The sequence below is a fragment of the Zootoca vivipara genome, chromosome 12, assembly GCF_963506605.1.
Source record: "Zootoca vivipara chromosome 12, rZooViv1.1, whole genome shotgun sequence".
Classification (NCBI taxonomy): domain Eukaryota; kingdom Metazoa; phylum Chordata; class Lepidosauria; order Squamata; family Lacertidae; genus Zootoca; species Zootoca vivipara.
The window spans coordinates 55,237,931-55,254,301 of NC_083287.1; the positions used below are offsets into that span (position 1 = coordinate 55,237,931).

Sequence of the window (16,371 nt, forward strand, 5' to 3'; positions counted from 1 at the left end):
CATATGCCTGTCAAGGCTCTGCTTAAAGACCTCCAAAGAAGGAGACTCCACCACACTCCTTGGCAGCAAATTCCACTGCCGAGCAGCTCTTACTGTCAGGAAGTTCTTCCTAATGTTTAGGTGGAATCTTCTTTCTTGTAGTTTGAATCCATTGCTCCGTGTCCGCTTCTCTGGAGCAGCAGAAAACAACCTTTCTCCCTCCTCTATACGACATCCTTTAATATATTTGAACATGGCTATCATATCACCCCTTAACCTTCTCTTCTCCAGGCTAAACATACCCAGCTCCCTAAGCCGTTCCTCATAAGGCATCGTTTCCAGGCCTTTGACCATTTTGGTTGCCCTCTTCTGGACACGTTCCAGCTTGTCAGTATCCTTCTTGAACACAACACAACAACATAACACAGTTCGACAACTGCTGATCAGTTCCTCTGTGAAAGGGAATGGACCCTTAACCGCCATACAGGTGAGCTTTGCAGCGCCAGGTATCATTTCACCTGCTTTGATCGATGTCCTTCTGCTCTGTAGGGCCAGCACGGCGACACAATTACATTTGCGTGTCATCTGGAGGCAGCCGCAGAGGCGTCTGAGAGCTACCGAAATCAGGAACCTGCCTCTTTGTTTGGGGCGGAGGGAGCAGAGGAAGCGGTGGGGGAGAGTGTTTTTGGTGAAAGAATCGAAAGGATGGCTGGTTCTTTCAGATCCTGGTTTGCCGAGCACAAGGGGGACTTTCTCTTCCTCTTCCGGGGAGTCCGAATAAGCTCCCCCACCTGCCGGTTCCAGATCCTTAGCACACCTTTTAAAGCTGAACCGGGGTAATAGAATCTGAATTGTAGGGTTGGAAAGGGACCCCCTGCAGCGAACAACATTATAGTTAATTGTTGTCGCTTGTCTTTGCTTACCCTCCCATCCACCCACTGCCCTGCTCACAGTTGTGAAGAATATCCCTACATTATGAATGGTCCGTGTCGCCGTTAAGGAAGAGAGATCGGAATAGGCCAATAGATACATGAACTGTCCCTGGATGAAGTTCGTTTTTCGGTTCTCGAAGTTCTTAACCGAGCTCAAGTTAGCAATCTGAACTAGCCAGATGTTTAACTGCTAATCAATCACAGTCAATCTGCCCTTTGAAAAGAAAGACTTTAAAGCTGGCTTGCCCCAAAAGTTCATTTCACTTTCAGTTTGTATACTGCCTTCTTTCTATATTGCTCTCAGGGAGGCGGTTTGCAGCGGCAAAACATACAGCGAAGAACTCGCACTGTATAATAATCGGATCCGATACAGAAAGTTATAATAAAACATAGTTTAAAATGGAACGACTTCTACCAAATGAAGTAATGCTCAGTAAACTCTCAAGACATCAGCCGATAATAATGAAACGTAAACTCAGCCTTCACAGTTGCAACAGGTAAATTACTAAACTATTGTCAATAAAAATAACTGCAAGTCACAATGCATGAAATAACACAATACATGGAAAACCAAGTGAAAGGATCAAATTGAGAAACGAAGAGACGCATAATTACTAGACATTCCATTTAAGCTGTAAAGAGCCATTTGGTTTAAGGAGGCATTTGGTACCCAGTTTATATATCTGAGTTTCTAATGGTATCATTCCCATAATTAGCAATTGCTCATTTTCCTCTTCCCTCCTCCTCCTCCTTTTCCTTTCGTCTCACCTCTTTTCGATTATACACCTGAGGGGTAAAGGCTTGTTTTTTTCTGCTGACCCTCCAGGAACCTTTCCGGCAGTTTCTAACACTGCCATGAAGCAAATTCTCATGCAATGAACTTCGTGTGATGGACGACGCCGTGGCTTTGGGGAGGCTGTTCGCATGGCGAAAAGCAGGGATCCCCAAGCTAAGGCCCGGGGGCCGGATGCGGCCCAATCGCCTTCTAAATCCAGCCCACGGACGGTCCGCGAACCAGCATGTTTTTACATGATTAGAATGTGTCCTTTTATTTAAAATGCACCTCTGGGTTATTTGTGGGGCATAGGAATTCATTCATATATTTTTTTCAAAATATAGTCCGGCCCCCCACAAGGGCTGAGGGACAGTGGACCGGCCCCCTGCTGAAAAAGTTTGCTGACCCCTGGCGAAAGGGCTGGGTGTCTCTTGTATCAAATATGTGAGGAAGCCAGCACTGTGCTTTCGTCTTCCCCCTCATCCTTGCCACCTGCTTGGAGGATGACATTGTAAAAGGAAGAAAATGGGTGTGTGTTTATATGTGGATTTCCTTTTGCAAGGTGCAAACAAGCTGCGACCTGGCTGGCCCCTCCTTCCCCTTGTGAGCGAAGTTGTTTAATCACTGCTTGCCCAATCTCTTGCCCAATTTCTTGCAAGAGGGCAGGGAACTGAGGGAGAAGGGGAATTGCAAAACTTCCTCAGGGAGAATTTATTTCCTTTTGACGGGCTTTTGGGCTGCTGCTCTGGGGAGGCTCTTACTTTTATTTATTTTTCCTCCTCCTGGAAAAGGCCACTAACCCAAGGATTCGCCAAAATGACTAGCCCTAAAAAGCTCTAATGAACGGCAAGACAGATTCGTTGAATAATGGCCCCCCTGGCTGTTGAGCCCAAGCTAAGTGGCACTTATTTTCAGTTTCTTTAACAACGCCTGTCGATGCCGTTCAGTAATAATAAATAAAATCTTGTAAATCCATTTGCACCAAATAATGCAGAATATTTGGGGGGGGGAGGGGAGACCCGGGTATGGACTGTTGGGTTAAGCAGTAAAATGGACATGCCAAACTTGGGAATTTGGACTCTGTGTAACCTGGCAAGCTTTAATCTCGTACATACGTAGGAATGGACTGAGATGGCTCAGTCGGTAGAGCATGAGACTCTTAATCTCAGGGTCGTGGGTTCGGGTCCCGCTATGAGCAGAAGATTCTTGCATTGCAGGGGGTTGGGCTAAATGACCCTCGGGGTGCCTTCCGACCCTGCAATTCTATGATTCCATGCTCCATCCTTTCCTGCGAGTCTGAGGCTTCAGTGGCTCACTGGGAAAGCCCCAAAACAGCCAGCCTTGGGGGGTCCTCGAGGTTCCCGGCTGCGTGATGGGGCCAGAGGCAAGTGAATGGCCGGCATGGGTCAGGTGCCAGAGGTGATGGTCAAAAGAGCTTGTGGCAGGTGACTCCAAGTCCCCAACACCAGGAAGCTTGTGTTCTTGAAAGCCACAAAGAGCTAGGCAAGAGCTAGGCTGGGCTTTCGTAGGGACGCAGGAAGTTGCCTTTTAGGGGCTCAAACCAATGGTCCGTCTAGATAAGGATGATGGGAATTGTCTCTCCAGGGTTTCAGGAGAGTCTTTCCTGAAACCACTTGGTTTCTGAACCACCCTCTTCTGTCCTCCTTCAGGGCCGTCTTTACTTGGGGGTGTGGGGCACCCAGGCGCCAAATTTGGGGGGGGGCGCCCACCGCTGAAGCCGCCTAGGCCAAGCATAGGCAAACTGCGGCCCTCCAGATGTTTTGGCCTACAACTCCCATGATCCCTAGCTAGCAGGACCAATGGTCAGGGAAGATGGGAATTGTAGTCCAAAACATTTGGGGGTGCCTGCTCTTAACTATTTAGGTAAAGGTAAAGGGACCCCTGACCATTAGGTCCAGTCATGACCGACTCTGGGGTTGCGGCGCTCATCTCGCGTTATTGGCCGAGGGAGCCAGCGTACAGCTTCCAGGTCATGTGGCCAGCATGACTAAGCTGCTTCTGGCAAACCAGAGCAGCGCACGGAAACGCCGTTTACCTTCCCGCTTGGAGTAGTACCTATTTATCTACTTGCACTTTGACGTGCTTTTGAACTGCTAGGTTGGCAGGAGCTGGGACTGAGCAACGGGAGCTCACCCCGTCGCGGGGATTCGAACCGCCGACCTTCTGATCGGCAAGCCCTAGGCTCAGTGGTTTAACCCACAGCACCACCCGCGGCCCGAAATAACTATCTACCTGTTATGAAATTATAAATAATTTTGATCAAGCTAGAAAAACAAAATACATATATACCTAGGTATTACTGAAATGTATCGACTTCATGCACTCATTTACCAAAAGCACGCCACGCCAGAGGAAGCGTGTCATTCACAACGGTGCCGTTTCTCAGACTCAACAATTTGGGGGGTGCTGGGCATATTTTTGCACCCTGGCGGTGCATATGCTAAAGGCTCCCCTGTCCTTCTCACTCATCAAAACCCAGAAGAAGTGGGTCCTATTATCAGCCTTTTCAACTGCATATCATTTCATCATCCAATTTTTGCATCTCTCCATTTTTATCCATATTATTTTCCATGTTACAAGCGTTGTTGCAATCCTGCTAATGTTTTCATCTTCTTACGGTGGTCTCTCCAGTAAATTGTAAATTTCCCCCCATTCTTTATTAAAGTTCTGGTCTTCTTGGTTCCTGAGCTTTCCGGTCAGTTTTGCCATTTTGGCAAAGTCCAACCAGCTTAGTTTAGGGGTGATATGATAGCCATGTTCAAATATATGAAAGGACTTCATCTTCTTTCCATCTCTGGGCTAGGAGCATCCGTGCAGCTGCCGTCGCATACAGTCTTTTCTGCCCCTTTGGGATCTCGGTACCTACGATTCCTAAACGGTGCACTGATCTCCAACTCAGATGTGCAAACGCTTCCTCCGTCCCGCCTGTCGATAGACCCAGGGAATCGAATTCTCAAAACCAGCTCGGTCCCTGGGGGCAGTAAACCCGGCACGCAACTCATATCTCCAGTTAAGTAATGTGCGAACGAATCTGTAAATTTTTGGGAGTGCACATGGGTGCGTTTGTGTGTGTGTGTGTGTGTATTTAGCTACCAGAAATTGTGTGAGCAGAAGAGCCTTTTTTTGTTCGGCACGGTTTCTTTTTCTCAAGAGACAAGGTTGTGTGTGGGGGGGTTTTTTTGCGGTGGTTCGTTTGCAGCGCAGAAAGGAAGTCTTGTCGGTTATAGTGACTTGGCGTTTCCTTTTGCACAAGAAGTGTTGCTCTGTCAAAGCCGCTTTCTTGTTTTTGTCGCGTTCCCTGGGCTCTCTCAGCCTCCTTTGCTATCTGACCTCCCCAGCTGATTGTGGAGGGCTCACACCATCCTGAAACCTGCCGCCTGCATGGATTCTCGGCCGTTCCTGTTTTCCTAGCTCTACCTCCTCCAGCTGGCAATGGAGTCCTCGGCGGGTTTGCCAAACTTCCCGGCCATGCCCTGCCAGGTAAAAACCTTCGCCAAAGTCCGCTTTTCGGCAGCGACTGCTGAAGCCACCTGTCTCAGCTGGCTGCAGCCTGCTCTCCGCTCTCTCTTAAGCGACCCGGCTGTGTCGGGATGTTGCTAGGAGTCGGAAAGGAGCCCTGCCTGGGAAATAACCCCTCTCGTCTCTTTGGTATCCGGTTGATTTTCAGCTTGTGTTTCTGAGCCGTACGTAGCTCAGTTGGGTAGAGCGCGCTGCTGATAATGCCAGGGTTGCAGGCTTGGTCGGCTACCTATTCCTGCATTGCAGTGGGTTGGACTAGATGACCCTGGGGGGTACCTTCCAACTTCGATGATGTATATATTGAAGGTATTTATATAAAGCGTTTAATCTGCAAAGCCTCGTAAGTGGTGTTGGGTTAGAACCGGTCCATCTTCTGTGCTTAGTCTGCATTGCTAAACTGCTTGATTGCCTGCGTTAAGAGAGCTATCCACGTGAAAGGCACTTTGTACATGCTCAGGGATGTGTGTCTAAAATCCACGGTTTGAGTCCTGATTCCTATTGACATCTGGCTTTTCAATGGACGTTGGATCTCTGCTGTGATGCAGCAGCTAAAAAAGCCAATGCAATTCTGGGCTGCATCAATAGGAGTATAGCGTCTAGATTGAGGGAAGTAATAGTACCACTGTATTCTGCTCTGGTCAGACCTCACCTGGAGTACTGTGTCCAGTTCTGGGCACCACAGTTCAAGAAGGATACTGACAAGCTGGAACGTGTCCAGAAGAGGGCAACCAAAATGGTCAAAGGCCTGGAAACGATGCCTTATGAGGAACGGCTTAGGGAGCTGGGTATGTTTAGCCTGGAGAAGAGAAGGTTAAGGGGTGATATGATAGCCATGTTCAAATATATTAAAGGATGTCCTATAGAGGAGGGAGAAAGGTTGTTTTCTGCTGCTCCAGAGAAGCAGACACGGAGCAATGGATTCAAACTACAAGAAAGAAGATTCCCCCTAAACATTAGGAAGAACTTCCTGACAGTAAGAGCTGTTCGACAGTGGAATTTGCTGCCAAGGAGTGTGGTGGAGTCTCCTTCTTTGGAGGTCTTTAAGCAGAGGCTTGACAGGCATATGTCAAGAATGCTTTGGTGGTGTTTCCTGCTTGGCAGGGGGTTGGACTGGATGGCCCTTGTGGTCTCTTCCAACTATGATTCTATGATGGGTAAGAAAAGCAATTAGCTGATAGTGAGATTTCCTTCCCCTGAAGGCTCTTAGACTTTCCGTGGATGTTTTTATTCTTGGCTGCTTGCTCAGCGGCGTTCAGCATGCCAAGTGTGTGACCTGCCCCTGAGCTCTGCGTGTTCTCTCAAACGTTCTTCCTTGTCCTGGGCCTTGTCCAGTTAGCGATGGGCAACCTCTCTCGCACTGCACTTGTGGGTGGGAAGCCTCCGAAGCTGGCATATGCCACAAACCTTCCTTCCAGCGGCTTTGAGAACAGAGCTGCCTGAATGCTTGCAGCCTAGTTTGTGTGAGGGAAGGGGAAATGTTCAGTTCGGCTGGGATGGATCGTAGGCAATCTCAAGCACTGAAGTGTAGTTTGGGAACCGGGGGACTTGGGAGCCCAGGCTCAGGGAGGAGGCAGAGAAAGAAGCGGAAAATTGAGAATGTGGAAAGTTGAAGCAGATTTTTGAACCAACTGCCCACTTCTTCTGCCCTCTGGGAGCTTTTATGGGAGAGAAGCAACGGGAAGCGACTTGATTGTGGCAAACTCTTGATGTACTGTGCAGCAGCCAGCCATGAATGGCGGGCACAGGAGCCCGTTTTCATCTGGGCAGATGGTGGCGGTTGCTCTTCCTTCGTTCCTCCTCCACCTGCAGGGGCCGCTATTGAGCTGCTGCCCTTGTAGTCAACCTTCCCTCCGGATCTCAGGAGTGCACTTAGCAATTGGGGCTTGCCTTAAAGATCTGACAGGACCATAGAGTTGGAAGAGGGAGCCAAGGGTCATCTAGTCCAACCCCCTTGCAATGCGGGAATCTTTTGCCCAACGCGGGGCTCGAACCCACGGCCCTGAGATTGAGAGGCTCGCGCTCTGCCCACCGAGCTATTCCTGTGCCCGGCAAGAGGAGGCTGCCGGTCCAAAGGAGGAATTTGTGGACAGCGCTGGGTTTCAGCTTAGGAACACTGGAAGCAAGCTGCCTTGTAACAGAACACTCGTCCACCTAGCTCAGTTTTGTTTACACTGACTGGCAGCAGCTGGCCAGGGAGCTTCCCCCTCCCTCCTTAGGGATGCCGGGAAATGAACTCCAGAAAGAGCATCTCCATGCAAAGGGATACCCTCCCCCTTTGCCTTCGCTGAAGTATTGGGTTTGGAGAGGGTCTTTTGTTTTTCGCACTTTAAAAAGGGCACAGCGGTAGCGAACGCCCTGACCTCTACATGCGCCTTTTAACTTGGAAGGAGATTCCACCTGCTGGCTTTCAAGGGAACGTGGTTGCCAGGAAGTGGTTTCGCGGTGACCTCATTTCTCGCCCCCAAACTCTTCCGAGAGCCTTTCGGCAGCCTCGGAGCCAGGAGGAGGAGGAGGAAGAAGAGGAAGAAGAGGATGCGTATCTCAGTCAAGAGTCGCTTGCAAAATGCCATGCCCTTTAGCAGAGTCGGTTTGCACACTTGGGTGCCGACCCGGCAGACGGGAACCAGGTAGAGACTGGGGGCTGGCAGAGTGGGATCTACTGATAGATCTCCGGGTGATCTGCAATAGAATCATAGAATCGGAAGAGACCACAAGGGCCATCCAGTCCAACCCCCTGCCAAGCATCAAAGCATTCCTGACATATGCCTGTCAAGCCTCTGCTTAAAGACCTCCAAAGAAGGAGACTCCACCACACTCCTTGGCAGCAAATTCCACTGTTGAACAGCTCTTACTGTCAGGAAGTTCTTCCTAAGGTTTAGGTGGAATCTTCTTTCTTGAAGTTTGAATCCGTTGCTCCGTGTCCGCTTCTCTGGAGCAGCAGAAAACAACTTTTCTCCCTCCTCCATATGACATCCTTTCATATATTTGAACATAGCTATCATATCCCCCCCTTAACCTTCTCAATAGATTGCCAAAGGTTTCCAACTTCCAACTGTCTTTAACATCGACAAAACGACTTTGGCTGCTAAATTAGGGCCCCTCCAGATGTTCTTTGGACTGTGCCGTCGTGATTATTTGTGCTATTGATGGTATCTCAGCAATCACAGAACTGTAGAGTTGAAAGGGACACCCAGGGGTCATTTAGTCTGACCCCCCACAATGCAGGAATCTCAGCGAAAGCATCCGTGACAGGTGGCCATCCGACCTCTGCTTAAAAACCTCCAAGGAAGGAGAGTCCACAGCCTCCGCTGTTGAACAGCTCTTGCCATTAGAAAGTGCTACCCGATGTTTAGCTGGAGCCTCCTTTCTTTGTAGCCTTGTTATTGTAATTTTTGTATGGAAATGCGGCTTCTGGATATTTTGAAAACCAAAGAAGTTCCTAATTTAAAGCACACCCGGTAAAAAAGCCGGCGAGTGTCTGGATGTTCTGCAGGACCAGAGCTTCCATGTTCCTGTTATCCAAGCAGCAGGTTGCTTGGGGGGGGGCGGTGGAGAAAAGGGGAGCTAGGCAAAGACAATAATCTCTAGGCTTTATTTTCGTCTCCTTATCTCTGGTCTGGATTTTTTGCTGTAAACAGAGAAGGGGCCAGGCGGTGTGTTATGGCCCCATCTCCTCGTGTTTGCCGACAAAGATTACCGCAGAGAATGTTAGCTCTTGTTTTCAGCAAGCGGCCGGTCTGGAAACTAGCCTCAAGGTCACCTCCTCCAACCGCAGACCTGAAGGCGGTTCTGTGCCCTGAATTGGGGGGCAAAATGTGCCCACGTCCTAAAACACCCACATTGCCTACGTTTGGGAAAGTGGCCGGGGGGGCTCAGACTGTTCCCCAAGTGTTTCCAAGATCTTGTGTGCATTGGCTTCTGAACAGGACACTAAAATGGACTTCTAGGTGGTTTTCCTTGCTTGTGCCCATTTGATTTTCCCCATATTTCCATCTTTCTCTCTCCCATATATGCAATGCCCAGAGAAAGTTCTTTATCGCCTATTCTTCACTGGTTCTCTGGTCAATTCCCCCCCATGAAGTGACTTAGATCTTGGCGGATAAAGACCCACAAATTACACACCTGGTACGGTAGTCAAATTTGCTCTGGCGGCAAAGAAGCTCCATGCCACAACAGCAGCAAGAATTCTACTTGCAAAGAATCGGAAGAATGAAGAAATACCAACAGTGGATGAATGGCAGAAGAAGCTGATAGAATATATGGAACTGTCAATTGATAATAATTGATCCCTTGTTAAAAAACTTACCAGGCCGCTCAACAGAAACGCTTACTAGATACCTACTAGCGGATTTTAACCCAGAGTGCACTAAGAATGTAGCTAAATTCTGTTACTACGCGTCAAGACTTAGACACGCCGTGACATCAATCAATAACAATGATAAAGCCGCCTATTAATTCTCAGCGGACAATAGTTAAAGGGAACTATCCCTCATTAAATTTTAACCCAATTTTAACTTGAATAGGATCATGAAACAGTATTGTTCAAAGATGATACTCAAGAACTATCTATTTTATGTATTATTGGTTTTCTTTTTCTTTTTTTGCTGGTCTATGACCGTAATAAAGATATTATTATTTATTATTATTTATTATTATGGAACTGTCTGAACTGACCGGGAGACTCCGAGATCAAAGTGAAGCAGAAGTGGAAGAAGATTGGAAGAAATTTAAAATTTATTTAAAGAACAAGCATATAATAGATTAGAATTAGTGAAAGTGAGGGAGATAAATAGAGGTTGTAGAAAACACCATGGTGTAAAATAAGTATTGTTAGAAATTGATGATAAACTATTTAAGAAGAAAGATTTGGAAAGAATATAAAAGGTTAAGATGTAAAAGGTATAGAAATAAGGTAATATTAAGTAACAACTAGAGGTATATAAGATTTAGAGTTTACTACTGAAGATATGTAAAGAATCGCAGAAGGAGGAGGAATGAGGAAGTCCATAGATTAGCAATAAGGGTTATAAGTTTGAATTTTTGTTTTCACAATTTTTATATTTTTTGTATTGTATTTTGTGTGTGTGTTTTGTATGTTTTCTTTTTTGTTTTGTTTTGTACTTTTAAAATGTTTTTAATTGTTTGAAAAAACCTTAATAAATATATTATATAAAAAAGAAGCTGCATTCCACCTATCTTAATGCTTTCTAATTTTACAACTTTATCCTGTAATTCCCCCCCCCTTTAAACTTTTATAGGTTATGTTAGGTTTCAGAGGAAAGCCTTTCTCTTGCCCTCTTGCTGTTCGTTGTAAAGGCCTCTGGCTATACACAATAAAAGGATGGATTGTATTTCTCTCACTGTATTTTTTTTTTAAAAAATGCATTTTCCACTTAACATTTTCCACATCATACATCTTTCGTCGTACATTGTTTCTGTACCGACTTCCCTGCCGATCACTCCTTGACTTTCTAGGCGACCTTAGTTTGCTGAATATCCGTTCATTTCTCTACCCTATTTCCTTCCCTTCAGTTCCTTCGTTTCGTTAACTGTTGCTCAAGAGATTATCCCTACTTGCAGATTGGTTTTAATATCCTATCTTTTAAAGTATTCTCCCAAATATTCCCACTTGCCCCTTGTTTGCCTCTCAACCCATTTCCTTATTTGGGCTGTCATATTCGCTAATTCTGCAAACTCTGTCTATTTATACAACCATTGTTCTTTTGTTAGGATAGCTTTTTCTTTCCAATTCTTAGCACGAACCATTTTTGTTGCTGCTGTTGAAGCCATTGGTTCAAGTCCTCCTCTTCAGATATTGGAAGGTAGCTATCATATCTCCTCTCAGTCTCCTCTTTTCCAGGCTAAACATCCCCTTCAACTGTTCCTCATAAGGCAGGCTTCCTCAACCTCGGCCCTCCATATGTTTTTGGCCTACAACTCCCATGATCCCTAACTTGCAGGACCAGAGGTCAGGGATGATGGGAATTGTAGTCTCAAAACATCTGGAAGGCCGAGGTTGAGGAAGCCTGTCATAAGGCTTGGTTTCCAGACCCTTGGTCATCTTGGTCCCCCTCCACTGCAAACCTTCCAGCTTGTCAACATCCTTCTTAAATTGTGGCGCCCAGAACTGGAAACAATTTTCCAGGTGTGGTCTGACCAAGGCAGAGTTAGAGCAGGACTATGACTCAGGGAGATGAGATGATGTTGCTTATTCACTCTGATTTGTTTGCGGGGAGGCTAGACGAGGTTGCATCAAAGCAAGTGTTATCCCACACTTTGTATGGTTTTCCCATCACTTTCTATATCACAAAATATTCAGATATTTGGGGGGAATGGGTTTCTTGCGCAATCAACTTTAATTGCGCAACCAGAATTTGCCAGATTGTGATTGAATCTGCTGTGCGAATAGGTCTTTCCTTTTGTCCTTCTGCTTTATTAGATGACTCGCAGACTTTCTCCACCCCATGCATAATTTGATACGCCTCTGGTCCCCTTTACTGTACAGTGGTCCCTTGGTTCTCAAACGCCTTGGTACTCAAATAACTTGGAACTCAAACACTGCAAACCCGGAAGTAAGTTCTGAAGTGTGCATGCACACGAAAGCTCATACCAAAATATAGTTGGTCTTTAAGGTGCTACTGAAGGAATTTTTTTATTTATTTTGCTTCGACTCAGACCAACACGGCTACCTACCTGTAACCGGAAGTAAGTATTCTGGTTTGCGAACTTCTTTCGGAAGCCGAACGTGCTCTGTTTTGAGTGCCACGCTTCCGATTTGAGTGTTACGCTGAGGTCTGTCTGTTTTTGTTTTATTTTGCATTTTTGTTTTTACGGCTCTTTTTGTTCTTGTGACTGTGTGGAGCCCAGTTCAGCTACTGATGGATTAATTGACTGTGTGACTGCAGTACAGTGGTACCTCGACAACCGAACGACTCGACTTCTGAAGGTTCCGACTTCCGAAGTCGACAACCCCGGAAGTCTTTTCACCGGGCACGCCCTGTGTGTACGTTCTGCGCCTGCGCAGAAGCGGTGTGCGCGGTCGGCGCATGTGCAGCAGCACAAAAATCACGCTCCGCACATGCGCAGAACGGGCGCATCGACAACTGAAGACTTCGACTTACGAAGACGGCCGCGGAACGGATCGTATTCGTAAGTCGAGGTACCACTGTACATTGTTTACTGCTTTCATTTTATGGATCAATGGCCTCGTTAGATAGTAAAATTCCTGATAAATTGCATTTTTAGGGGTTGTTTTTAAAAGTCTGGAACGGATTGATCCGATTTGCTTTATGTCCTATGGGAGTTGTAGGCCAAAACATCTGGAGGGCCGCACTTTGGGGGTGCCTGCCTTAGTTAATCTTCTGTTCTTGAGAATAAATACGGTATATCATCGCAGACAAGAGCAGGCAGAATGTAGCCTGTGGTTCTTCAGCGGAGGAGCCCCACAAATTTATGGTCAACCACTTTGACACTGTTGTGATGCTTGCGGAAGAACGTTGGCTTTGTTGTTTAGTCGTTTAGTCGTGTCCGACTCTTCGTGACCCCATGGACCATAGCACGCCAGGCACTCCTGTCTTGCACTGCCTCCCGCAGTTTGGTCAAACTCATGTTGGTAGCTTCGAGAACACTGTCCAACCACCTCGTCCTCTGTCGTCCCCTTCTCCTAGTGCCCTCCATCTTTCCCAACATCAGGGTCTTTCCCAGGGAGTCTTCTCTTCTTCTCATGAGGTGGCCAAAGTACTGGAGCCTCAGCTTCAGGATCTGTCCTTCCAGTGAGCACTCAGGGCTGATTTCCTTCAGAATGGATAGGTTTGATCTTCTTGCAGTCCATGGGACTCTCAAGAGAAGGAGAAGGAACTGGCAAGGAACTCCAGTATCCCTGCCAAGAAAACTCCATGGACAAAGACAATGTTGGCTTAGCAAAGAGGCACTTCATGGCAGTCGAAGTTTCCGGGCACCTTTTAAAAGCAACCCCACGTAGAACGTGTTGCTGTCGTCTAATCTGGATGCGATTGGGTTGTGACTCACAGCGGCTAGGTCATTCCTCGGCAGGGAGGGGTGCAGCTTGCAAACCAACCCAGAGTTGATAAAACACACTTCTTGGCTGGGTCACATCAGTGGCTAGGTGCAATGCAGGGTCGAATAGCACCCCCATGCTATGAACAGGTTTCCCTAGAGGGAATGCAGCCCCAAACAACACAGTAGGGCTGGGCGATATCTGGTTTTCGAAAGGAAAGATACCAAGAACTCTGGCCAGAAATTTCCATGTAAGGAATAAAACCTACTGTCAAATAAAGGTATGTATTCTAGTGAGAATAACAGATTTAAACAGAACACACAAAAAAAGCTTCAAGTTCACAGGAGCATATGTAGCTTCAAATAGGCGTTGCACCTTAGAATTCACAAAATGTGTACCGGTATATATAATGAAAAGACACAAAAGATATCAATAAACAATAACAATAACTATCAAACCGATTCCAAAAGTGTTCTAAAGGGTCGTTTTATATAGAGCTGGTGTGCATCATGAATATGTCACCGGCTAAACATCACAGTAAAACAATATATTGCAGTGTCTGAAATAAGAGTGGAGCTATGTGGAGCCACTGGCTGGCTTCATGGTTTTTCCCACATCGTGATTTTTTGCCGGCGACTACTCATGAGAAGAGAAGACTCCCTGGAAAAGACCCTGATGTTGGGAAAGATGGAGGGCACAAGGAGAAGGGGATGACAGAGGATGAGATGGTTGGACAGTGTTCTCGAAGCTACGAACATGAGTCTGACCAAACTGCGGGAGGCAGTGGAAGACAGGAGTGCCTGGCGTGCTCCGGTCCATGGGGTCACGAAGAGTCGGACACGACTAAACGACTAAACAACAACAACTCCTGTGTTTTGCTGCTTCCTGCAAGAGGCAGAGGAGCTCTGAGCCGGCAGGGTTAACTAAGGGGTGCAGGAATTGAGAGAAGCTCTGGCTGGCTTCACGGTTTTTCCCACATTGTGATTTTTGCATAGCGCACACAAGCACGCACACACACACATATCATGATTCGCAATATATAGTAAGGTCAAAAATAATGAAACCGACATCACGATATGGACTTCATACCAGCTTGGGACGATATATCAATATATCGGCCAGCCCTACAGCACAGGTTTGTGGGTTTTTTTTAAGCACTTGTACCTGGCATCCCCAAGCTGCGGCCCTCCAGATGTTTTGGCCTACAACTCCCATGATCCCTAGCTAAAAGGACCAGTGGTCGGGGAAGATGGGAATTGTAGTCCAAAACATCTGGAGGGCCGAAGTTTGGGGATGCCTGACTTGTACTCTGCTGTTCAGCCAAAAAGGCTCCTAGAGCAACTTACAGAGAATTGGTTAAAACGAGGCAGCCGCCTCCTGCAGGGTTACGAGCTGAAAGACGCAGCACAAAAGGAAAAGGTGACAGGGAGGGAAGAAGAAAAAAGCGAAGTCTGGCACAGAGGTGGTATATCTGTTGTTGGGCTGGGCATTTTCTCCGCCAGCGGTACTTCTGTCCTCTTGGTTTTGACGTCCTTGCTTCCATTTCCCAATCAAAACTTTAGCAATTTAGCGGACCCTCTCTAAAAAGAATTGTGCAATTATTCCTTTTATCTCTTGCTTCCCGGGATGTAAATGTGTAAATGTGTAAATGTTACTTTGGATTGTGTTTACGCTGCCTTCGCTCCCTTTGGGAGGAGGAAGGGTGGGGTGAAAATGCAACAATTAAAGTTCTCCTTATATATAGTTTGGTGCAATTGTTTGCCCTGTGTGCTGCCTCTGCCTACGCCTCCTTCCTGAATTAGCCATATGGGCGAGATCCCACTGACTCAGAGACCACGTAGTAAACTGGGTAATGTCATGGCATCATATTTGACTGATGTGGCGGTGTGCGATAGCCAGAGTCGGGGTCATAGCTGCCAAGTATCCTGTATCCGCCGGGAAAACCCCTTTTTTCTTACCGTTTCCCGGCGGTCTCCCGTTTGGTGGGAAATCCCGGTATTGTCCCTTAAATTGGCTTCTGCCCGGCGGCCATTTTTCTGATGCCGCTTTGCCCTTCTATGGGCACCAGAAAATGGCGCCGGCGCCGCCGGAAGTCGCTTCCGCGCATGACCGGAAGTTGCGTGACGCGACTTCCGGTGGCGCTTTGCCCTTCTATGGGCATCAGAAAATGGCGGCGCCAGCGCCGGAAGCCGCTTTTACGTGTTTCCGGTCATGCGCGGAAGCAACTTCCGGCGCCGCCATTTTCTGGTGCCCATAGAAGGGCGAAGCGCCACCAGAAGTTGCGTCACGCAACTTCCGGTCATGCGCGCGCTGCCGATCCCGGATCTTTACGACCCGGACTTGGCAGCTATGGTCGGGGTGGGGAGCAATATTAAATGAATAAGTCATTCTTTCATTTTGTTTTTTTGTTTTACTGGTTTTTCCAATATATACATCCTTTATGAAATATCCCTCTAACAATTTTCCGTTTTTTCCTTCCCCCCCTCCCCTGGACTTCCCTTATTCATCCTGCGTATTATTTCCCCAATTAATTCCTAATACCTTTACATCTATTTTGTATTATATACATTTGTGAATGTTTATTCAAACCCTGCGGATGAGTCCTCCACCTCTTCTTGTTGTCTCTTCATATATAATGTAAACGCTTCCCATTCTTTTTAAAGGTCTTTGTTGTCCCTTTCATGTAATTTATCTGCTAATTTTGCTAATTCTGCATATTCCCTGAGTTTCTCTTGCCACTGTTCTTTCATTGGGGTCTCTTCTGTCTTCCAAGCTTGTGCTAGTAGAATGCTTGCCGCTGTTGTTGCATACATAAATTAATTTCCAGTTGTTATTTTTATTTCTTGACCTAAAATCCCTGGGAGGAAGGCTTCTGGTTTCTTAACAGAAGTCTTTTTAAACATTTTTTTCAATTCATTATATATCATCTCCCAATAATTGCCGACCTTTTTGCATTCCCACCACATATGGCAAAATGTACCATCTTTCTCTTTACATCTCCAACAAGTTTTTGATCTGTGATCTTTGGTTTCATTAATGTTCTTTTTCCGAAGAATAAGACGAGAACTGGGACTGAGCGGGGAAAGGAAGGTTTGACGTGACCCTATAGCTTTGGATCTTGAGCTGCA

The 16,371-nt window shown here is 46.7% G+C and overlaps 1 protein-coding gene across 5 annotated transcripts in view; it reads left to right on the forward strand.

The window, feature by feature from the left end:
- NBEAL2 (neurobeachin like 2) overlaps positions 1–16,371 on the forward strand; it is a 185,580-nt gene that overhangs the window by 50,026 nt on the left and 119,183 nt on the right. Inside the window, exon 1 of one of the 5 annotated variants that reach the window (XM_060281003.1) lies at positions 3,953–5,187. The exons of the other annotated variants lie outside the window; for them this stretch is intronic. Within the exon in view, the coding sequence (XP_060136986.1) occupies positions 5,140–5,187 (48 nt within the window). The 5' untranslated portion in view covers positions 3,953–5,139. Of the gene's footprint in view, positions 1–3,952; positions 5,188–16,371 lie in introns of those variants that run through there. 5 annotated transcript variants of the gene reach the window in all.